This window comes from Agelaius phoeniceus (genome assembly GCF_051311805.1).
Source record: "Agelaius phoeniceus isolate bAgePho1 chromosome W unlocalized genomic scaffold, bAgePho1.hap1 SUPER_W_unloc_2, whole genome shotgun sequence".
NCBI classification, from domain to species: Eukaryota; Metazoa; Chordata; class Aves; order Passeriformes; family Icteridae; genus Agelaius; species Agelaius phoeniceus.
The window spans coordinates 9,090,206-9,114,638 of record NW_027509867.1 but is presented as its reverse complement, the minus strand read 5'-3'; the positions used below and the strand labels follow the sequence as shown (position 1 = coordinate 9,114,638).

The window sequence follows — 24,433 nt, the reverse complement described above, 5'->3', positions numbered from 1 at the left end:
CAGGCCTCTCCCTGCCAAGCTCAGGCCCTGCCACATGGACACCTCGGCACTGAGCGCTGTCTCGGGGGGCTTTGTCCCTTGCAGGCAACCATGGTGATGTGGAAGATCCTCCAGGAGCCCCCTGTCCCACGTGTAGTGGCTCCGTATTTCCCCCGCCTATTTTTGCATCTGCTCTTCCAAGTGTTCTTCAGCACAGAAGAGATGCCAGAGGAGGTCGATGCCTTCTGGAAGGGATGCCAGGAAGAGCATGGCCTTGCCACCAGCCCCAACAGGTGCTCCATGCCAGTCCTCCTGTCCCTGCCATGTGGCCTGCCAAGGAGCCAGTGCTGCCAGTGTGACCTGGGCTTTGCTGTGCACACAGGTTTGCAGTGCAGACCCTGAAGTCCCTGCTCTGCCTTGTCCAGTGTGAGCACGTGGTGGTGTCAATGGAAGGCAAGCGTGGCTGGGACACGCTGCTCTGTGTTGATACCCACCACTATGCCGTGGCTCTGCTGGCGAGGTGAGACCCCCCTTGTCCCCATTGCTCCCGGCATTTGTGCCCTGAGCCCGGGCTGTCCCACATGGTCCCCATGGCTGTGGGCCAAAGGGACGAGGGACAGCCAAGTGGACTGGGAAAGGCTGGGAAAGGAGGGTGCCCAGGAGCGGCCACATCACAAAGGGCCCAGGTCCCCTGGCAGGGCGGTGGCAAAAGACAAGAACCGTGTGAGTCAGTGCTGGGAGAGGCTTCCTTCCCCCCCCGGCTCAGGGTCTTAGTGCCATTTTCCACCTTCCAGGGAGATTCGCCATGCATCCAGGCCCTTGTGTAAAAGGATCTTATGCTGCCTCCTTGAGATGCTCAGCAAAGAGATGCCATACTGGGATTTCCCTGCCCTGGCATTCCTTGTGGAGGTGAGCCTGAAGGCCAGCATGACCTGGCTGAGCTGCCTCCCAGCTCTCTGCCCTCTCGTCGCCGCAGCCGCCTGGGACGGTGCCCGTGCCCTGCGCTGCTGCCTGGGCCCAGCCCTGTGCGGCTCCGGGCTCCTGCCAGCCGGCTCCCCCGTCACTGGCCTGTGCCTTTCAGCTCCTTGAGTGCCTGGACTTGAGGGAATGCAGGGACAGCATCATGGATCTTGTCTTGTCATGGCACCTGCAGAGGGAGCGCGCAGACATTGGCAGCCAGCTTCTCAGGGCCCTCCTCCCGCTCAGGGACCATTCCCCGCTGGTGAGAAGGGGGCAGTGGCTGAAGCCCTGCAGGCAGCGTGGGGCTGGGCAACGCAGTCGCTTGGCCTTGCCTGGCCTTTGGGCGCTGGGGCAGCTGCTCCCAGCTCTCCTGCCTCCCGCTTCAGCTGCCCGAGTGCTTCAGGACAGGCCTTTGGCCTCTGGGCCCCATGGCAGCAGGGTGGCCTTTCACAAACTTGCCTTCCGCACAGGCCGAAAGAATGTGGAGCCTGACCGAAAGACTCGTGGAGCTCCTGCGGGTCAGGATGACCACCATGCTACTGGGCTATCTGTTCCTGGATAATGGTGCCCGCATACCCAGCCCCATCGCCCTGCATTTGGCTAACGTGTTCCTGCCACTCTTTGACTACGTAAGGCTCTGTGTCCCCAGCCACGGCCACTGGCTGCTGCCCGGACACTCGGTGCCCTGTGGAGATGCAGGCCTGCACCAGTGTGAGCCAGAATCAGCTGATGCTGAGCTCTTGCTGCCTTCCTGTTCTACAGGGTGATAGCCAGGTGCAGCAGCTCTCCATGATTGTCTTTCACACCTTGATGTCTGCTGTAGAAGAAGAAGGAAAAAAGGCCCTGATGACACAAGTGTGGCAGAGCCTGCTCCCACTGCTCTTCCACTGCCACGATGAGAATCTGCGTGTGGCACAGGTGAGGACTCGTGGGCTGCTGCTGTCCCCCTGGCAGGGGGCTCGGCTGCCTCCTGCCCTGCGCCTGCTGGACTGCAGCCTCCTCCAGGCTGCGGCTCCTGTGCCCTGGGCTCTGGGGCCATCTCCGCGTCTCTGCTGCTCTCCAGACTTCTCGGGAAACGCTGCTTTGTGCGGTCAAGTTCCTGAAAAGGAAAGATCTTGAGAAAAGTGTGAAGAAAGAGAAACTCTCCAAGTTCGCTGAGCTCCTGGTAAGGAGGGCTTGCAAGCCCCAGCCTCAGGCTGGAGAAGGCCCCTGAGGGCAGTGCTCAGTGTGCGGGGCTGGCAGCTGTGCCCCTGCCTGCTGCTGCAGCCAGAGGCCACACGGGCTCTTCTCCAGGCTCCCGTGGGCCCGAGCCGGGTGCCCATGGAGCCCCGGCCTGGCGGGGCTGCGGGCCGGCACCGCGGCTCCCCGGGCAGCAGCCGGCCCTCTGCCCCCTGCCCTCGGGGGCCCTTGGCCAGCGGCTGCTGGCCCCGCCTCAGGGCTGTGCGGCCAGGGGAGGCCGGGGCTGGGTGCAGGCAGCGCCCGGCCCCGGGGCTGAGCCCGCACCAACCCTTCCCTCCTGCCGCTCTCTGCAGCTGGCAGAGGACAGGAGCCGAGCGGCCGAGCACCTGCGCCGGGCCCTGCGCTACCTGCAGAGCCCACAGGAGCCCCTGCGAGAGGCGGCCATCAGGTTCACGGGTGAGCCACGAGCCCGGGCTCCCTCCCCGGCCCGCCGCAGCTCGGCCCCGGCCCCGCCTGCTGCCCCGGCAGCGCCAGCCGGGCCCGGCGCCGTGGAGCCCCGCCTGGGCTGGGCATTGCTGCTGCCGCCCTCTGGCAGCCGTGCCCTGGGGCGGCAGCGTGCGCCAAGGGCCGGGCTGAGCCCTGCCGGGCCAGCAGCCCGTGTGGCCACAGCGCCGGCAGCGCCGCTGGCAGGGAGCTGTGCCGCTGGGGCCGTGACAGGCTCTGTGTTCACAGGCATGGCCGGGCGGTGCCTGAGGGGGCAGCAGCGAGAGCTGCAGCTGATCTGCACTGGTGAGTGAGGGCAGCGGGCTGGCAGCGGGGGCTGCCGGGGGGAGAGCTGCAAGCCCTGCCCCGGCTGCGGGGGGCTCTGCTCCCGTGGCCAGAGCACACGGAGCTTTCAGGGCCACGTGGGCCATTGGTGGCCAGCAGCTTCGGGCTGATCCCTTTGGCCCCTGCTCCCTCCTGGCCATGGCCAGAGCCAGCTGGGATGGCCCTTGCAGGGGGCTCTCCTCGGCTCCCCACAGATCCGGCTCTGACCGTGGCTCTGTTCCTCTGTCTTGCAGCCCTGGAACGCCTGACGGAGGACGTGAGCAGTGCCGTGTCACAGCTGGCACTTGAAACACTGCATGTCCTCCGGGCAATAGAGCGTGGGCGATATTCCACCATCCAGAGGCTGCAAGATCAGCTGCGCAGGGCATGGAGGACTCGGCCTCGCCTGTCGGGGTTCGGCTGCCTGCACTGCCGGATGACTTAGGAGGAGAGCTGATCTGGGAGGCTGTCTTTGCTGGGGCAACCTGAGCCAGAGGTAATTTTCTTTAAGATTTTTCTTCTTTTCCATTTTTTATCTATATTGTAAATAAATAAATTGTAGAGTATATAGAATAATATATATTATTATAGATTACAGGTTACTGTAAATAATTCTAGAATGTGTTATGATATGCAGACTGCCAGGAGCTTTTCTTTGCTGCCCAGGGTCTGCAGGGCAAGAGGCAGGAAAGGGTGAAAAGGGAGCTTGTGCTCAGCAGCACAGCAGGCTGAGGGGTCCTGAGGCCCTGAAGGGGGAAAAGGGTGCTTGTGCTCAGCCAGCTGCCCGGGCGTGCAGCGGGCAAGGGGAAATGGCCAGAAGCCCCTTGGCCTGTGGTGGTTCTGCTGAAGCCTTTGTGCTGCCCACAGAGCGGCTGGGCAGGGGCCGGAGCTGCGGGGATCCCTGCCAGAGCGGTGCCTGGAGATGGCCACAAGCCCTGTGCCAGGCAGGAAGCGCCATCCGTGCCCTCCTGCCCGTGTGCTGCTGGCTGCCTTGCTGAGGGCTCCCAGGTGCCTCTGGCTGGGGCTGCTCTGGAGCTGCTGTGGGGCTGCGGCGCTGCTGCCGGGCAGCTTGGCCGGGCTGGGGCAGGGCCTGAGGGGCTGGGGCGCTGGCAAGCCCTGAGCAATGGGGCTGTCAGAGGCCACAAGCAGCCCCCGGCAGCCGCCTTGTTCCTGACAGAGTTGACTTGCAAGAGGGATCCTGGGCACTCTGGAACTAACAGCATCGGTGGTGTTGGAAAGCCAAATGCAGGGAAATCCCAGACCTTTGGTCTTGTCAGCAAAGCTTAGAATTAAACCCAGGATTTGATCTGAGACCTTGGAAAGGGCTTCCAAACTTAGGTGCTAGAAGCAAGAATGTGGATTTCTAGTTTCTAGCAGAGACACGGGGAGGAAAATTGAAGTGGAGGAAAGTTTAGAGTTTTAGAGTTCAAGATGCAGAAAAAGTAAAAGTAGTTACAATGGTAAAGAAGAAGTGTAGGATGCAGTGCTGTAGGTTTGTGTGTCATAAGATGATTGGCTAAGGAAGCTTGCACTGTAGCATGAGTCCATAAGATGAAAGATTGAAGGATTGGCTCCAAAACACAAATATCCTTGTTGGCAGTGTCTTCTTGGCCAAGAAATCCTTCAAAGCTCTTGTAACTACAAGTCTTGCGGCCCTGTGAGCTGTGCAGTGCAGATGGGAGCCAAACTCACCCTTCCTGTCTATGTAGAAGAGAAGAAAAAGCAATGGCATCATCTAAAAAACTCAGAGCTCCGCTCTCTAGCTCATACCAAACTCCTTCAACTCCCCCAAAGTGGGATTTAGCTACAAACACATGGCAAGGACTCTTAGTGCTGCCTCTTTGACTCCAGAGCAGCTGCTTTAGAATCTTTCCCATAAGCCTGTGTAGTTATGTGCCAGAAATGTATCATTTGAAGAAACTTTCCCAACTGACTTGCATGGAGGTTTGTTTGAAGGGTGTTTGAGGAGAAAGGCTCCCAGCAGAGGTCTGGGCTTTGGCCGAGCTGTGTCCCCTGCTGATTGTGAAGTGTGCCATCGGCTGCAGGGCTTTCTGGGCTAAAAATATCATCAAGTCACTTGGACTTGCTCATTTTGGCCTGTAAAAGCTGCACCCAATTTTGGGGCAAATTTGGAGACCTCATCTATGGGTGATGGAGCACCTAGGATTTTCCCAGTTGCTGGGAATGGTTCTCCAGGTCCCTGGAGTATCCAGGGCCCTGGTAAGTTGCAGCTCCACACATGCTGTGGCAATGAGAAGCAGAGGAAGCCAGACCTTTTTGTGCTGCCTGTGTCACTGCACCGGGGCCATGGGATGGGCACACGCAGCCCTTGTGCTGGAGCTGAGCTGCTCTGCCCAGCACTGGTGGCCGCCATCCAAGCTGGTTTTGCTTGTGCTGGTTCCCTGACAGCTGGGGCCCTGGTCAGAGCCCTGAGAGCCTGGTCTCCCCCCAGGGAAGGAGCAGGAGCCCCTGGAGAAGCTGTACGGGGTGGGGATGCTGCTGCTGCTGCTGCTGCTGCTGCTGCTGCTGCTGCTGCTGCTGGAGACAGCCAGGATGACATCAAGGATGACAAGCTCTTCCTCAGCCTGGCCACTGGAGGCTGAAGGTGATGGACTTTGATTCTGGCACCTTCTTCAAAGGCAAACTCCACAGGGAATTTGCAGATGAGTCCCCAGCTGGGGGAATTCTGCCAGATTTGGGCATGGCCCAGCCTGGCTGGGAAGCAAAGGTTCTCCCTTTGCTGGGGCAGATGCAACTCAACCTTCAGTCGCTGCCCAGCTGCTTTTTGGCAGGGCTGGGAGGATGGGCTGGGCTGGGTACGAAATGGGAGTGGGCTCCTGGCCCTGCCAACAGCCCCCAGCACCCACCGTGCCCCGGGCTGGGGCTGGGGCTGGGGCTGGGGCAGCCAGCCCGACACAAACAAAGCCCCATGGTGGGAGCAGAGGTGGGACTCCAGAACCTGTGCAGGGGCTGCTTTGCTGTGCAGGCAAGGAAGGGCTTGGGCTGCCCCACTGCCCTTGTTTGCTTTGGGATCACGGTGATTTTGGGGGGCAGTGCAGGGGGGAAGAGAGAAAGTGTGGGCTTCCCTCAGCCATGGCTTGGTTTTTCCCTACCATATTGGAGTTGGGCCTTCCTCAAGGCCCTGACAGAGATAAGAGTTTTCACCATTTTTCTTGTTTTCCCTTTTTGCATCTAATCTCTTTTCAATAATGTGTTGTTTGTTTTTCCAGAGGAAGCGTTCGAGGTGGTCCAGTGTGGATGGGGAAGTGCTTGGGAGCAGCTGTGGCGTGGATGGGCGGTGGCCTTGGAGAAGGCTGAGGCCATGGTTTGGGAGCAGCTTTTCTTGCAGCCGTGGCTGGCGTGAGGTGGGTCCCTGTGTGCTTGGCAGGGTGGGATCAGAGCTTTTGGGAGATGGCAGTGAGCACAGGAGCATCCTGCTCTGGGCAGCTGCTGAGGGCTGGATGTGCCGTGGCTGGCTGCAGGCTGGGCACATGTCCTGCCCTCCTGCTCTGCTGCCAAAGGCAGCAGGGATGGGCAGCTCTGGGCACAGCTCTGGGCACAGCCAGCACGGCCTGGGCACCGCAGGCCTTGGCACAAGGGCACAGGAGCCCTCAGCTGACGGGCGGTTTCTGCTTTCTCTCCTTGCAGCCGGGCTCTGCGGCTGCTGAGGCTGCTCTGGGCTCTGCCAGGGCTCTGCTGGGCTCAGCCCTGGGCCCAGCTGGGCTGGCTCTGCCCTCACATTGCTCTGACAGCTCTGCATCAGATGAGCCCGTTGCGAGCACAGCGCCTGAGCTTTCTGCTTTGGCAGGTGAGTGAGACTCTGCTGCAGGCCCAGAGATTGCAGCTGGGGACACACATCCAATTGGCAAGGACCCAAACTCTCCACAGTCCCAGCTGAACGCCTGGATCTGCACAGGCTGTTTTGTCTGTCCCATTCTTCCTTCTTGATTGGCTGGAATTGTGCAGTTGCACTTTCTTCCTCCTCTAGCAGTGCCACAAGTGGGGCAAAGCTGGCGAGTGGGCCGTGCTCCTGAGGCAGTGCAGTCTGGAGCTGGTGGATGGAGAATTGCCCTTCTGCACTGCCAAACCAGAGCAAAAAGCTGCAAGTGGGACTTGGTGTCTTTAAGAAACCCCTGACAGTTTCAAAGGGAATGTGCAGCTCATTAACTGAGGGTGAGAAGGAAGGGCATCTTCTAAAGGATTTGGGCTTTGACAGAGTTTCCATTCCCAGTCCTGCTTGGAGGTGGCAGGGCACAAAGCAATTTCCCATTGCTTCACCCACAAATTAACAATGTTGGAAACAACCTCAAAAACTTTTCAAAAAAGGGTGCTGAGGTCAGTAAGATGGATCCATGCCATCAGCACATTTACAATGTAAATAACTGAGTTATCTTTTTAAAAAGATCATTTACCTCTTAATGCAAAGAATGTAACTTTGCATTTATGTTTTGTTTTTTTTCACTAACATTATGTTATGCTTTTTCACTAACACTTGGATTTTATTCTTATCTTTTACAATTTACCTATTTTTTTCCCTTTTTCTTTTTTTTTTTCTTTTAAATAGAAAACATGTCCTATCAAAGGAATGTCCTTTGCTCCTGGTTCCCGTGTGGAGCAGCTCCCTTCCTGCTGGCTGAGCTGCTCAGGCAGAGCCCGGCAGCTCCTGGCCCTGCAGGGCTGAGGCTTTTCCCCGTTGCTGGGCACAGACTGATGGAGCAGCACTGCTGAACACGGGCACACAGAGGGACCAGGAGCAGCTGCCTTTGCCCACCTGAGGCTCCAGGGCCCAAACTCTGAGCAGCCAGGGCTGGAAGAGACTGGCAGGATCTGATCCCTGACTCTGGGCCAGGGCTGCCCAAATGACCCCACAGCAGCAGCAGCAGCAGCAGCAGCAGCAGCAGCAGCAGCAGATGGAGCTGACTTTCAGCACAGCCCTGCCCCTGTTCCCTCCCGTGTGCAGCGGTGTCACAGCAGCCTGAGGCACCTGGGAGCCCCCAGTGCCAGCAGGGACTTGAGATGGCAGCCCTGGGCTCCTGGAGGCTGTGCAAGGAACGGAGCTGGGCACTCCCTGTCCATGGGGAGCTTGCAGATGGAAAAGGCTGCTGTGCCCAGGCAGCTGCAAGGGCACAGAAAGGAGGCTCTGGAGCACTGGATCTGTGCCAGTGCCACAGTCCTGGGCAGCAGCCAGCCAGCCCTGGGGGAGCAGAGGGCACAGCACGAGGGACAGAAGCAGGCAAAGGCAGAGACTGGAGAGAGCCAGAGCCAGGAGCAGGAGCAGCTGCTCCATTGCACTCTTGGAGAAAGCTCTCGGCTGGTCCCAAGCGCTGAAAGGCGTGAAGGGCAGAGAGGAGGCCACAGCAAACAATGCTCCTGTTTGCACAGCCTCCCCTCTGTGTGTCCCAGAAGGAATTGCATGGACTGTGCTCTTCTCTCCGAGTCGTCTCGTTCAGCATGAGCAGCTCAGCACCAGGAGCTGAAGGAGCTGAAGCCTCAGGCCACAGGAGCTGGGCAAGAGGAGACTTTCTGAGCAAATGAATGCTGCTAACATGGACCCAGCTGAATGCAGTGGATAGAATCATGGAATCACAGAATCCTTTCTGTTGGAAAAGCCCTCTGAGCTCACCCAGTGCAGCCGCTCACCCAGCAGTGCCAAGCCCAGCACTAAAGCACGTCCCTGAAGTGCCAAGGCCTGGACAGCAGCCCTGAGTGAGGCCTGGACAGCAGGCCCTGAGCCCAAGGTGGCCTCTGGATGAACCTTCCAACCAAAGGTTATCTTTGTATCTGCTCCCTGATGAAATAGGCATGGTCATTAGCACTGTGATAGATGTAGCCACTCATTAGTGAAACATGTATTGACCTTTGTGTATTTAGAAGCCAGACAAGGCCATGAAATCTGACATCTGGCCTTGTTTGGGGCTGAATGGTCAAAGTCAGCTCCCTTGGTCCCTCCTGGGGCCCTGGCCAGGCTTTGGGAGGGAGCCAAGAGGAGGATGAAACCAGATGTTGCCACACTAGCAGTGCTGTCAGTTTGTCCATTCAGCACTGTCAGAGCTGGGCCCTCTCCCAGCGGGGTTGGAGCCTCAGCTGTGGCTGGAGGCACCCGCAGGAATTGCCAGTGCCCAGGAGTGGCTCTGCAGCCCTTGGCTGTGACAGCTTCCCCAGCTGCTGTGTGGGTCTGGGCGATGGTAAAGGCTGAGGGTAACTGGGGCTGGATCTTTCTCAATCACTGCAGGCAATCTTTGGTGGGGATGGTTGGGTGCATTGCTGAGCTGCTCCTGTTGTGATTCTTTGCTGCTTTGAGCTGCAGGAAATGACACTGATTCCTTCAGTTGGAGTCTGTGTCTTTGGTGCTGACCCTGCCCACTGGTAAAACAAAACTGGCCCAGTCTGGCCAGATTCCAAGAAAATGTCACTTGTTCAGTGTAAATGTGAGGAATCAGTGCCATCAGAAATTCCCAGATGGGAAGCCCTTCCCTGGAGTTCCCTGGCTCTGGAGTGGGCTGAGGTCGGAGCCCCGTGGGAGCAGTGGGGCAGTCAGGTAAAAGAGGCTGCAGCCCTGGATGGCTTCAAATGCATCCAAAAATTGCACATGGAAAAGGAAAAGAACTTCTGGTTTGGGCAGACAAAGATGAATTTGTTAAGAGTGCATTGGAAACAGCAGCTTCAGAAGGAACAATTACTGTTGGAATGCTCCCACATGGAGCAAGAGAAGAAGGTTTTAATCTTGAGCTCAGCTGCATTGGTGCAAGTGAAATATCAATATAGTAAATAACTATATATGTATTTATAGTACAATAAGATCTTCATATATATATATATTTTATATATATTTATATGTATGTCTAGGTCTGTCTATCTATATCAATATGTTTATCTACATATAAAATTATAATAATGTGAAGTAGTGCTGACAATACTAATTTGGTAGCTTTCACTGCTCAGGGATGTAACACTAAATACCCTACAGGACAGGATTGGCCAGGACCCTAATGTCAGTGGTCAACTTTGTGAGATTGTATACAATGAATAAAGGAGGAAGGGAGGAAATTGGCTGTTTTTACAGGGTTTGCTGATACTGTGATGCAGAGTGCTTTGTCTATTCCTGTGAAAAATTCAGTGATTAAGCCTGCAGGGTTTTTCATGTACCAGACTATGCACAAGCTGCAGGATTGGTTGAAAGGGTGAAGGGGTTGTTTAAAAAGCAGTTGAAAAAGTGAGGAGATGGGAACCTTTGCCCATGGAGAACCCATCTCCCAGATGTGCTCCATGCCCTTAACAATGGCCCATGGGGAAATGGAAACCCCCTGGCTGTGCACAGCTGCCCCCAGTTTGCAAATCCAACCATGGGCAGTGAGACTTGAACTGCCTGGGAAATTGTTCTGGCTGTGATGGCCCCTGGCAGGGCCAGCCCAGAGGCTGCAGGGCTGGGCCTTCATGCACTGGAATTAGTTTGGATAAATTCAAAGCAAATGAGAGCTATCAATACTGAAACAGGAATTCAAATTCCTCCAGGACACTTTGCTTTGATAACTGCTCCCTTGGAGCTTGGCCTTGCAAAGTGGTCATGTCATGGCAGGAGGAATTGATGCAGAATATCAAGGAGAAATTAAAGGAATTGTGTTAAACAATAGTGACCAGGATTGGATTAGTCGATCCCATGACAGGGTAGCACAATTATCAATATTGCAATGTTAAGAAGGATTGTGAAAAAAGGAGATCCACCTGCAATCACCACCGTTTGTGGAGATAAAGGGTTTGGATCCAGCAGCCCTAATAATGGAGCCAGAGTGCGGGTCCGGAGGCCAAATGGCCCTCCCGAGGCAGCTGAAGGAGCAGCTCCTGGGAAAGACAACTCTGAGTCCTGAAACCTGGGCAGGAACAATGGGAATGTGTCCCTGCAGCCAAGTGTTCTGTGTGAGAACAAGTAGATCTGACAGGATATTGTTTTACACATGCTGCCAGACCAAATCTCCCTGTTTGCCCCAAGGGCCCCTTTGGGAAATGCTCTGATCCACGGGGCTCCATGTGAAGGCTGCTGTGACACTGAGGGACTTGCACAGGAATTGCATCCAGAAGCCCGGGTGCCCCTCAGGGACTGGGACCCGGCCCCTTCCAGCCAGAGGGGAAAGGGCCCCCCCAGGCCTTGTTAGCCACAGACAGCATGGTAAAGCTGCACAGCAAAGGGCCTGGGGGCATTATTCTGGAATTAACATGGTGCCAGCTCCATGGACAACAGAATTCTTGTTCCTAACTCGAATGAGGTTGAGAAAAATGAATGAAGAATGGTGTCACAAAAGTACTACTGGTGTCTGTATGTTGTACCTTGATAGTCAGCCAGAATCTTTGTCTGCCACAAACACCTCTAGTGTTTGACCAAGGGGTTAGTCATCAAAATGTAATGATGAGTTCTGATGGATTGCTGAGCTTCTTTTGTAATTCTTTGCTAATGATGATGTGCTTTGCTGAGCTTATCCTTTTGTAATTCTTTGCAGCTGTGCATGATATAAATGACACAATTCCTTCAGTTGGTGTCTGTGTCTTTGGTAGTGACCCTGCCCACTGGTGAAACAGGGCCCCCTCTTGCCTGAGTGTTACCTGGCAAGGCAAAAACCCTCCCTCCAAAATTCCCCCCTTCCTCCTTATTCCCCCCCTTCATACCTTGAGCATGATGTGCTCTGGTCTGGGGTGTGCCCGGGGTCAGTTGGGGTCACCTGTCCTGGCTGTGTCCCCTGCCCAGCTCCCCCGCAGCCCCAGCCCCTCCCCAGCGTGGCTGGACGAGGGGCAGGACAGGCCTTGGCTGTGCTGCAGCTCAGCAAGAACAAAACCATCTCTGCGTGCTCAGCGCTGTGCTCAGCACCCGGCCCAGCAGTGTCTCAGTGCCAGGGGCTGTGCCCCCAGTGCCTGCCAGGGGTTTCCATGGCAACTGCCAGGCCAGGTGACCCAGGTGTCCCCCCCAGTGCCAGTTGCCATGGAAACAGTGCCCAGCGCTGCCCCTTTCTGTCTGGCTGACCTGGCCTTTGGCCCTGGCAGTGCCCTTGGCTGCTGGTTCCTGGTGCCCGAGCGGCCAGCGCGGCACAGGGCAGGTGGCCATGGCACAGCCCCCAGCAAGGGATCCCCTCTGGCTCTGGGCACTGACACCAGCCCTGAGCAAGGGGCCCAGGGCAGCTTTCCATGGCCACCAACCATCACAACGGCTCCGGGCATTGGTTGCCATGGCACCAAACCAAGGAACGGGTCCCTGTGTCCGTTGCCATGGCACCTGGTGGCACCAACGAGTGTCACTGCAATTGTACCTGGAACAGCCCTGGCACCGCTTTGTCCTCAGGGTTGCCATGGGAGCCGAGGGCAGCAACAGCTCTGCAGGCAAGGGGCCATGGAAGCTGGCTGCAGAAATGGCTCCTTGGGCTGGTTTCCAAGGAAACCTGAACTGATGGGGGTTGCCATGGCACCCAAACCCAGCAGTGGGGTCCCTTCAGTGACCATGGCAACAGTCCCTTGCAATGAAGCAGTGCAGGTTGGGATGATGATCCACCCTCACAGCTGGCCCAGGCAGGTCTGGAGTGCTCTTGGCAGCTTGGGCTTGGCACACACTTGAGGAGGATGTCTGTTTGCAATGGGGAAACTCAGGAGTTTTAGATTGCTTCAAAAAATTAAAAAGTCAAAATCCCTCTTCAGCTGAGTGAAGTCAGTTCTCCAAGCAAAGCAGGTCCTAGGTGAGTGAGGAGAGACAGGATGGGGTAGGGGAATGTGGAGCAAGGTCATCCAAACTGATCAGACCTCAAGGCACAGCTTCTCTGACCAAGCCAGATTTCCTCAAGAGTGTCCCTGGGTCAGTATCAGTCACTGAATGCTGCAATCCCCTCTTGTATACTAAGAAAAGTAATAAAGGACACTATAAAATATGATATATATTTCCTAGAAGCTCTTTGAAATATTTTTCCATACCAGCAGCAGGAAAGTTCCTAACGAACTGGCCCAGATCAGAGGGAAATCAAGGCAGAGCCATGGTTTGTCAGGAATATCTTGGTCCTAATGAGCCCTGTGCTGCATTTGAAGCTGAGCCCTGGAACCTCGGGGCCTGAGAGGAGATTGCACAAACTTTCCTGGAGTCAAAGTCAGAGGAGAAACCCCCAAGTGTCTCAAAGCATGAATGGGTCCCATTGAGGTCAACACAGGCTCCTCATGGACTCCTTGGAGGAGAGAATTGGTGGCCAGGATGGCACAAAAACCTCTCAAAGACTCAGAGTGAAAAGGAACATCCAGAGTACCTTAAAAACCTTGAGTAGCTCAAAGTATTAATGAGCCCCACTGAGTGTCAGTACAAAGCTCTCCAGGGACTCGTTAAAGCAGATAATTGGGGCCATGATTGCACAAACCTCTCCCAGAGTCTGGATCAAAAGGGAAACACCAAGTACCTTAAAATATCTGAAGTACCCTGAAGTATTAATGAGCCCCACTGAGTGTTGTTACTGACAAAGCCTCTCCAGGGACTAATTACAGCAGATAATTGGAGGCCATGATTGCAGAAACCTCTCAGAGACTCCAAGGCAAAAGCCAAACCCCAAGTCCTTTGAAAAACCTGCAGTCCCTGCAGGGAGCATGAAGGAGCCCCCAGGGCCATTGCTGAGCAAGGCTCCCCAGGGACTCCTTGCAGCAGATCCTTGAGGCCACTGGGATGTGGGCTAGGGGGGGATGCTGAGGGCAGCACAAGGGGCTGACAGTGCCCAGCCTGGCTGGGGCTGTGCCAGGAGGCCCCAGGGCCTCAGGACAAGGTGTCTCCTCCCAGCCCTTGCTGGCACAGACCCTGCTGTGGCCCAGGGTACCAAGACTTGGCTTCTCTTTGTCCCCACCTGTCATCACTGCCTGCAGTTCTCTGCCCTGCCTGGGGCCTGGGGACACTTGCTCAGTCGTGTCCCTCTCTGGGACCCATTACAAGTCCAAGAAAGTTTGGGGTTGGATTCTGCCTTGGAGTTCTGCAGAGGTTTCTTCAGCTCCCTCTCAGGGACTGATGTTCAGGGCCTGAGCACAAAGCCCCAGAGGCTGATTAAAGTCCTTGTGCTGTGTCTGTGCTGCTGAGCTGGGCTGGGCTCCTGGCACAGAGGCAGCTCCTGCTCACCAAGAAGAGCTTCAAAAGCACATTTCTCTGGATGAGCAGCTCTTCTGCCAGCCCAGCAGGGCTGGGGCACTGCCTGCAGCCAGCGCGGGCACAGCACAGAGGCACAGAGAGCTTCAATCAGTCAGGGCTGGGAAGGGGCTGAGAAGTGCTTGGGGCACAATCACTGCCAGCCCTTGGCACAGGAACCTCTGGCTGCAGGACAATGCAGCTTCAGCTCCTGGAGCCATCTCCTCAAGCTGGAACATGCCAATGCCTGCAGAGCCTGTGAGTACAACTCTGGGTATTTCTGGTGCAGAGGAGGTGAAATGCTCATGGAGCTCTGACATGCTGAGGGGTTCTGATCAGTCATAGAATATTTCCAAGACTAGGATTTTGATAAAATGTAAGAAACTTCTTAAGACTTTGTATTCAGTTTCCTACTACTGAAGAATGGTAGGGAGGTGGTGATAAATATTAAAGGATGATTATAAATTTTGACAATTGCCTGTAATATCTGACCTGGTAAATTTTGCTTATGAATTATTAATTTTGAAATTTTAAAACTTCCCAAGACACCCAAACTGTTACTTTTAGCGATCAATAGGCTCACAGGAGATCCCTAATGTGCTTTCAGCCACTCTGCCCATGGACAGCAGCAGCATCACCTTTGCTGGAGCCATCAGGCTCAGTCTGAGCTGTCCTTTCTCCAAGCTGCAAACAGAACCTGACCCCAGCCAGTGCCCTGAAAACAGGCAGGGTTCTGTCAGGCTGTCAGGCCAAGAAGAGGGCACAGAGATTTGGGGTCTGTGAGTGCTGGCAGGGAGAGATCAGGCACAGGGAAACACCTGCAGGAGGAAAATCTGCAGGAAGCAGAGAGAAGATCAGGCAATGAGAGAAAACAAAGCCCAGCAATGCTGCGGCAGGGAGAGTTTAGAGATGCCCACAGGAGCCCCTGCAGTGCAGCCCCTCCCTCTGAACAAGCCCCCTCCCTCCTGTGCCCCAGCCAAGCCTCTGCCCTCAGGGCCGGGGCTCCAAGGCGTGCAGCCCCTCCTGTGCAGGCAGAGCTGCAGCAGAGCCGTGGGGCAGCTCTGCAGCCCCGGGCCCAGTTCCCTCTGCAGAGCACAGGGCTGGGAGCAGCTGCCCGGCCCTGGGGGCTCTGGCAGGGGGCACAGCTGGCTCAGGGTGACGCTGTCCCCAGTGCCCGGCTCTGGGCAATGCTGTCAGTGCAGCCAGGGAAGGAGCTGCATCTCCCACAATCCAATGCCATCAGAAGGACACTTGGGAGTATCCCTGAGATTTCAGTCCAAGCTGGGAGCTTCAATCCAGGGTGCAAACCTGTCCTAGAGCATCTCTGAGTTATAAGATTGATGGGAAAAAGCATTGGTGTTGTGACCCTGAAAATGCTGCTGGGTTGGTGAAATGAGCAACGTGAGTCCTTGGCTACAAATGTGGAGCTGGGCTGTGGTGGATCCATCTGCTCACAGCAGTGCTTGGGGGTTTTTAGGAGAAACATGTGAGTGTGCACATTCTCCATTTCAGAAAAGTGAAAGCCCACAGAAACTCCAAAGAGAATAAAGGGACAGACCATCTCCCCTCATTCTCCACTCATCATCTTATATCAGGGAACCCACTCTGTTCTACCAGAGGGAAGCAGAATTGCTGCGGGTTTCTACTATCCAAGAATAGCAGGAGAGTCATGGCGGGAGATTAAAAAGAAAACCTCAGAACTCTTAAACACAAAAGCATGTCCATGTATGTTATAGAGGATGGTATATGGGAAATGGCTTTGATTTTGGCTGCAGCTATCTCCTCTAACACTTCACTTTCCTTTTCTCCATGAACAGGTGCCCATGTGCAGCCCCAGCAAATGTCCAACAGCAGCTCCATCAGGCACTTCCTGCTGCTGGCATTGGCAGACACGCGGCAGCTGCAGCTCCTGCACTTCTGCCTCTTGCTGGGCATCTCCCTGGCTGCCCTCCTGGGCAACGGCCTCATCATCAGCGCCGTAGCCTGCGGCCACCACCTGCACACGCCCATGTTCTTCTTCCTGCTCAACCTGGCCCTCGCTGACCTGGGCTCCATCTGCACCACTGTCCCCAAAGCCATGCACAATTCCCTCTGGGACACCAGCAACATCTCCTACACTGGATGTGCTGCACAGCTCTTTTCTTTTGTTTTCTGCGCAACTACAGAGTTTTGCCTCCTGACCATCATGTGTTACGACCGCTACGTGTCCATCTGCAAACCCCTGCACTACGGGACCCTCCTGGGCAGCAGAGCTTGTGCCCACATGGCAGCAGCTGCCTGGGCCAGTGCCTTTCTCAATGCTCTCATGCACACGGCCAATACATTTTCCCTGCCCCTGTGCCATGGCAATGCCCTGGGCCAGTTCTTCTGTGAAATCCCACAGATCCTCAAGCTCTCCTGCTCAAAATCCTATCTCAGGGAACTTGGGCTACTTGCTGTTGGTGTCTGTTTAGGACTTGGTTGCTTTGTATTTATTGTTTTCTCCTATGTGCAGATCTTCAGGGTCGTGCTGAGGATTCCCTCTGAGCAGGGACGGCACAAAGCCTTTTCCACCTGCCTCCCTCACCTGGCTGTGGTCTCTCTGTTCATCAGCACCGGTACATTTTACTACCTGAAGCCTCCCTCCATGTCCTCCCCATCCCTGGATCTGGCCCTGTCAGTTCTGTACTCGGTGGTGCCTCCAGTCCTGAACCCCCTCATCTACAGCCTGAGGAACCAGGAGCTCAAGGCTGCAGTGTGGAGACTGATGACTGGATGCTTTCAGGGACATTAAACTGCTAGCCAAATTCTGCAAATCACTTGTAATAAAAGTTTTCTTTGATGTTTCTTGTTGGTTTGGTTAGAGGGTATTTTTTCCTTTGTTTTAGTTATTCATATTGTCCAGAAAAAAAAGCAACTGTTTGTACCATTTTTCATTTGATTTCTCTCCACCTTCACTGTGGCCACAGACTGTGTCAATGCGGGGCTGCGCTCTTGGTGGCTTTAAAGGAACTGAAGGATCTCCCAGCAGAGTTTTCTGCAGAGATGCCCTTTTGTTGCCTTCTCTGGAGCTGCAGCAGCAATGTCTGTGTGCAGAGCTGGGGCAGATCAGTGCTGGCCCAGCAGCTGTGCCCAGCAGTAGCAGCAGCAGCAGCACTTGGTGTTGCCAGTGCTGCTGCCGTGGCCCTGCCCCGCTGCCCTGGTGGCCCTGGTGTTGCTGCAGGGCCTGAGTGCTCTCGGGGCCGGGCACAGCCCTGGGGGTGGCAGTGCCGGGGCTGCAGCAGGGACAGGCCATGGGCACTGCTGGGGCAGCGCTGACGCCTCAGGCCAGGCCCTGGGGGCTCCAGGCTCCTTGCCCAGTCTCTCTCAAGAACACGGCCAGGCCAATGCTCAGCACAGAAACCCCCGTCAGCAGCCCCAGGCTGGCCGTGGGCAGGCTGGGGGCAAACAGCATGGCTGGGGCTCTGCAAGGGCCCTGGGGCAGATGGGAAGGAGCAGCAGAGCAGGGGCTGATCCATGCCCAGTGCGCTGCACAGCCCAGGGCAGCGTCCCAGAGCGTCCTCATGCAGCTGCCAACAACATCCCCCCTCTGCAGCCCTGGCCTCTCCCCCAGCTCACACAGGTGCCCCATCCTTGCAGGCACAGACACGGCAGCACTGCCTCAGCAGCCCCTGTTTGCATTGCACACAGCAGGGCCAGCACCCCCATGCTGTTGCTGTGGGGACATGAACCTGAGGGAGCACAAATGCCATCAGCCCCTGGGGCCAGCAAGGCCTGGGGGACACCAGGGAAATCCCTCAGCTTTGTCCTGGCCTCTGCACTCAGCCAGAAAATTTGTTCCCATCAGCTGGGAGTTTCCTGTGCCACTGCAGACGCTTCTGCTCAGAGCCAGGGCTGCCTGGCAGCCACCCCCAAACTGCCCTGAGCATTTCCTTGGCTTCACCTTTGCTTTCTCCACTCTTCCCTTGGACAAATTTCTTCCCATTGCCCAGCCCTGTTCCCTCCCCTGCAAACAGCCCATCCCTGTTTGCCCTTTCCTCTCTGGCCCCACTCCCCATTGCAGTTCCTGACTTGGCCCCATGGGAACGTCCCTTGGGCAGCAGGATCATCCTACAAGTGCTGCAGGAATTGTCTGCAGGCTCCTGCAGTGCCTGCTGCTGCTCCCTTGCCAGAGGCACCCCAGGCCAGGGGGGCACATCTGGGCTGCTGTGTCTGCCTCTGGGGCTCCCTGTTCTGGGCAATGAGGAGGAGCTGCAGAGGCTCTGCAGGACTGACAGGATGGGCTTTGGGGCTGGCAGGAGAAGCTGAGGGACCTGGGCTGCTGGAGCTTCTGAAGAGGAGGCCCAGGGCTCATCCTGTAACTGCTCCAAGGGTGGTTTCAGAGAATCCCAGAATCAGCAGGGTTGGAAAAGGCCGTGGACATCATCAAGTCCAACCTGTGCCCTTGCATTGCCTTGTCTCCCCTGAGCCTCTTCTTCTCCAGGATAAACAACCCCAGCTCCCTCAGCCTCTCCTCACATGACTTGTGTTCCAGAACCCTCATCAGCCTCATTGCCCTTCTCTGGACATGCTCCATCCTCTCCATGTCGTTCCTAAATTGGGGGGCCCAGAACGGGACATAGCACTCAAGGTGCTGCCCAACCAGTGCTGAGCACAGGGGAAGAATCACTGCCCTACTCCTGCTGGCCACACCATTCCTGATCCATAGGAGTTCCAGGGGTTGGATGAGAGAAATGGTGGGGAGGGGGTGGGGACAAAGTGTTATTGATTGTTAGCCATGAAGGGTCTTGATCTTCATATCTGTTCCGACTGCATTAAAAGCTGCTGGGGATCAATATCAATTGGAAATTGCTAAGATCAAGCTATAAACAGGAAAATAAAACTTAACTGAACAAAACTGTGCTGTCAGCATTGTTTTATACTATTGTATATTCACTTTGAGTAGACTTCTGTCATTTATACAACTAAACACATTAAGAATTGAAAATTTGAAATATTCCCCAGGGCCTTTTCTTGTTCAGGTATTCTGAACAAATGTTTATGATCTCTTCTCACTGAATTCCTGAACTGAAGAGCTCAAGAAAGAAGAGGCCTCTGGAGGAAAAAAATTCATCAGCAAACTCCAAGTGGCTGAGGATCCATCCCCATCAGAGCAGCAATGAACAGAAATGGGCACAGCTTTGTGGCTGCTGTCCCAGCTTTGGCATGGGCCCTGGGCCTGGAGCAGGAGCAGCTCTTGAGGGCCCCAAGGCCGGGGCTCTGGTGCTGCCCTGGGCAGATGGGATGGCAGCAGGGGCTGCAGAGCTCTCAGCACCTCAGGCCCAGGGGAGCAGGGCAGCCAGGGAGCCTCCTTTGGCCTTGGCCCAGCACCTTCCCCCATGGCTGGGGCTGAGTCCTGTGGCAGCTGCAGCTGCTGCTGTGCCCTTGGCAGGGGCTGAGGCCGTGGGGCCAGTGGCCAGAGCAGCCTGGCCTGAGCAGAGCTGTGGGGCCAGAGCCGGCTGGGCTGGGCTGGGCTCAGAGAGGCCCTTGGTGCTGCCCAGAGCTCAGGGCAGCTGGCAGAGATTGCAGGGAGCTGGGCTGGGCTCCGAGAGCCTGGCCCAGAAACCATCAGTGTCCATCTCAGCCTGGCTGAGCGTGCAGGGGCAGGACTCAGGCCAGGCCTTGTGGGGCAGGGCCAGCGCCTGTGCAAGGCATTGCAAACAGGCAAGTGGCCCAGAGAGGAGGCTGCTCTGTGCCCTTGGTGGCATGGACAGAGCAGGGAGGGGGCCCAGGACATTTGTCAGCGCCAGCCTCTGTGCGTTGGCAGCCCTGGCTGCTGAGCCTACCTTTGGCCTGGGCTGAGTTTGGCTGTGGCCCAGCTCCATCCTCCTGCGGGGCTCAGGGCCTGTTCCCGGCCATGGCCAGCCCTGGCTGCCTCTCTGCTGGCCCAGAGGCTGGCAGAGCCCGGGGCAGGGCTGTCTGTGCAGCCCCACAGGTGCCACGGGCTCTGCAGGAGCTGGCAGAGGCTGCCCAGCAGGGAGGCCATGGGGCACAGAGCCCCAAGGCTGCTGTGGGCACCACGGCACAGGGGCCGTTCCCAGCCGCAATGCTCCTGGCCTGGGCTGGGCCTGCACAGGGGCTGGGCCACCATGGCTGGGCCAGCACAGGGCCACAAAGGGGCCACGCAGCCGCTCACGGGGCTGACAGCAAGGCCAGGCACACACAAGCAATTGCTGAGCATGGCCTGCGCTGGCCAGGCCTGACTGTGCCAAAGGCAGAGCTCAGCTGCCCTTGGGGGCTGCAGCAACACTCCAGAGCCCAAAGAGCCTCCATGGCTGTGCTGGAGACCAAGGCTGCAGCAGGGAAATGCAGGGCTGCTGTGGGATGGGGAGGCCATTGAATTCCAGCACACACCTCAGCTCTCTGATGATCCCAGCACCATGCTGGGCCCTGTTTCAGACTGGAGCAGAGCAGATGTTGATGGGGCAGGAGCCCTGCGGGGCTGTCAGGGACCTGCAGCTTGCAAGGTGCTCTGCTCTCCCTCAGGTGCTCTGGGAGAGATCCAATCCCAGCTGGGCACCTCAGGGCACAAGTGGCACTGCCTGTTCATGGGCACACAACTGATATGTGCCTGGAAAGAGGCACAGGTTTTTGTACCTGTTAGTTTCAAAATATACAAGCAAATCTTTATTACCTGGGTCATATGAGTCCTTTTAAGAAATGGCTAAGTTTTCCCACCAGGAATGGGAATTTCCTGGAAGTGTGCTGATGGCAGGAGAAGAAATATTGATCTTCCCCTCTACCTTTGCCACTGACATTCACTCTAATATTTAATGACCCCACCTACTTCATGTGTTTCTTGCTCTCCTTTTTAAATGTCCATGTCTAAGAATATCTCTTCATTTAGAGCAACTGGATCTATGTCCTTTCCATCACTCCCAGATTTTCTCATCCAGATGCTCTCTGGTCATTCAAGTGCCTCTCAAATGACTGGTTTCATGCTTTGAGCTTCAGCTAGTTGCCATCTTTCTGAAGTTCAAATATATACGACATTAGTGGTATATATTTGAACTTCACATATTATATATACAACTCCACATTACATATAAACATCCTAATTGTGTTTATATGTATCAGAGAATTACCTTTGCTCATGTCTCTGTCTAAAACTGTTCCTGTAAGAAATCCCTTGGGGATAGGGGACATGTCAGATGCTTCTGGGCATCCCGGAGAGCTGAGGGAAGAGCTGTGATGGTTACTAAACTCTTCAAATGTTCATCTTCTATTTGTTGGCAAGAAACCTTTCTGTGCCTCTGAGTGTCACCAGTCCCTGAGCCCAAAGGACACAAACCTGATGAGTTGTGGTTCCCACAAGTGCAGGGGCTGCACTTGGACCTTGGCTCTGCACAGGAGAGCTCTTCATGCCCTTTCTCTCTTTTCCTCCCTCTGGGCATGGAGGGAGCTCCTGACTTCAGCCTGTGACTCGTGTGTGCAAAGAGCAAATCTGGGAAGAATCGGGGCAGGGAGGGTTTGGGGGGACCTTGGGATCTGTGCTGGGCACAGAAGGTGTTTTCCATTGCTCTGAGACTGTCTGCTGTGCAAAGTGGATTTAATATCCAGCAGAGGAATGACTTTGGCATTTGATGGAGCTATGCCTTCTCTTGGCTTTGTTGGCTGACAAGAAATGAACATCCCTCTGTGTCACGGGCAGCTCCTTCTCCAAGGAAAGCAGGTGGGAGTTGGAGCCAAGGAGCTGAAAGCTGCAGGTGCAGCCTGGGCTGGAGGGAGCTGAGATTTGCACAAGGCTGCTCTGAGTGCCAGGGCTTGGATGGGGGAAATGGTGGGGTGGGGGTAGGGACAGACTCTGATTAATTGTCAGCCATGAAGGGTCTTGATTTTCATATCTATTCAAACTGCATGAGGAGGTACCTGGATTCAATGTCAATTGGAGATTGTGCATATCATTGTATTAACAGGGAAAAAAAAACCTAAACAGGACCTAAAAAATGTTTTCTCACTGTCTTTTTAAATATCATGTATTCAGTTTCAATACACTACTGAGATCTACTTAACCACAAAGGATTTGAAAATTAAAATCAAATGATTCCCAGAGGCTTGGCTTGTTCAGGTGTTATAAATGTTAATGAGCCCTGGGACACTGAATTCCTGCACTGAAGAGCTGAACTGAACAAGTGATTTGGAAATTAAATCTAATTATTCCCAGAGGCTTCGCTGGTTAGGATGTTCTGAATGTTAATGAGCCCTGGGACACTGAATTCCTGCACTGAAGAGCTGAAGGCTGAACGAGCCTCTGGAGCAGGAAAATTCAGCAGCAGCCTCCAAGTTGCTGAGGATGTCAGCAGCCCCCAGTGAGGCCATCCCTGCCCAGAGACCGTGGGGGAATGGGCAGACAAGGAGAGCGTCCCTGGGGCTGGGGCAGCACAACTCAGAGGCACCAGCGGCTCCAGCTGGGCAATGGAGTGTGGAATGTGGCTGGGAAAGCCCTGCCTGGACTGGGCCAAGCAGGACACACAAGCCTTGACTCCCATCTCCCAAACAAGTCTCTCAAGGAGACATTTAAAAGGAATTAAAATTGTTTGTGTACCCTGATTTGAAAACACTGGAGAAATACTGACAAGAAATTCTCAGGAGCTCAAAACAACACAGCAGCCTTTACTGGCAACTTTAGAAAATCAAATAAATTTTCGCAAAAGGTTTAATAGGACATTCAATCAACAAAACAACACTTCTCAAAGCATTAATTTGGCCCGTTCAACTTCACAAACTCTAAGCCTGTGCAATTTCATGTTAATCAAAATTTGCAAGAGGACAAAAATAGAAGAAGTATTTTTCTTTCTCTCTCTCAAAGAGATAGAAAGACAAATAAGATTCAGAGAAGCACACACACAGAGCTTCCAACTCCTGGATTCCAGCACTGTTCAGATGGAAATTCCAAGAGGATGCAGGGTCAAGATGTGTGCTTGCCTTGCGGTCAGCCTTCAATACCCCTTGGTCTTCCTGGGCTCTTCTCCCAGGTGGGGCTTGGGCTCATTTGGTCCCTCAGGAGCTGGGCTGGGGGCTGCAGAGGTGGCTGTGGAGCATTGCCTGTGCTGTGCCAGGGACTGGCAGCCACTGCTGGGCTGGGATAGAGGCTCTGGGGGGATTGGGGTTCCAGGGCAGGGCAGGGCTGGGCTTCCAGGGCAGGGCAAGGCTGGACCTGCCCCCTGCTCTCCCCCACACACAAAATGTTTTTAGCCAACAATCTCCTCCAGGCTGTCACAACAGGCATTGTTGGAGGTGAAATCCCAAATTTGGCCATGTGTGCCTGGCCCAGAAGGACAGTTCCTTTCCATAGGAAGGAAAGCACAGACCCCCAGTGTTTGGAAGCCAGGTGAGAGCCTCTCTAGTCCAAGGCCAGCCAGACTTGCCAGGATTTGCAGATTTTGTCTGGGAGCAGTCTTTGGATATAGGGAATTTGGAGGTGACTCTTTGTGTGCACACAGGAGTGCCTGTGCTGGGGAAATGTGGCAGAAATGCTGCTCTCTGAGGGGTTTGAGAGCCTTGCATAGCTGAGTCGCTCAGGCCTGTAAGTAAGATTACATCATGAGGAATAAGTTAAAAGCTATTAAGAGCTTTTTTTTGCCAAGTAACGTTTCATATGATATAAGTTAAGTTGAATATTTTTTAACGTTATTCTACCATTAAATCATTAAGTAGTAGTGTGTAAGTTAGGTTAAATACTGTTTGTGGGAATCCATAAAATTAGAGGGTTCTAGGAAAGCTGCAAAAGGCAGGCCTCAGATACAGCAGAATTGTGAACAGTGCTAAAGCAATAGTCATGAGATAGGTCAGCAGAAAAATTATTTAAACTGTAGAAAAGGCAAGGGCAAATAGAACAATAGCCTATGTATTAATGCTTGTCTGAATAGCTCTCTAAGTTGCAGAAAGTTTATCTAGCAAGATATTAGGAAGGTTAAAGCTTAGTAATGGAGGTCTATGCGTTGTCTCTTACAAACGGGTATTGTATTCTAAATAAGCAAGCATTGTTTTAACCAAAGGTATGTGTGCTTATGGTGATTGGATAGAACTACTCTCAATATGCTTTTGCTTTGTGTGATTGGTCAAGAAGCTTATAAAGTATGTTGTAACATTATGTTTTCTGGCCTGCTGCCTGGATTGTGAGCTGCTAGCATCTTCCCATTATCATAATCATGTAATGAGACTGATGCTGAAAAAAGAAACAGCTCGAGACACTTTCCATAGCACCCCCATCTCGTTCGCATCTGTAAATAAACCCCCGGCCGGTGTTAAAGTTAAGTGCTGTTCTTTTGCTAAATTGTCAAGTTGAAGGTATCAGTTAAGGTTAAAGTGTAAGTTAAGTCCTGTTAAGTTTGAGCTCTGTTCAGCTTTTGGGCCGTATTCCTTTTA

At 54.5% G+C, this 24,433-nt stretch overlaps 2 protein-coding genes across 2 annotated transcripts in view; one reads left to right on the top strand and one right to left on the bottom strand.

Annotated features, from left to right (window-relative positions):
- The window catches only part of LOC143692713 (uncharacterized), a 452,855-nt gene that overhangs the window by 241,554 nt on the left and 186,868 nt on the right, over positions 1 to 24,433 (bottom strand). The window lies entirely within an intron of this gene.
- On the top strand, positions 15,888 to 16,820 carry LOC143692607 (olfactory receptor 14A16-like). The gene has a single exon (XM_077172857.1). The coding sequence runs from the start codon at positions 15,888 to 15,890 to the stop codon at positions 16,818 to 16,820; it is 933 nt and encodes a 310-aa protein (XP_077028972.1).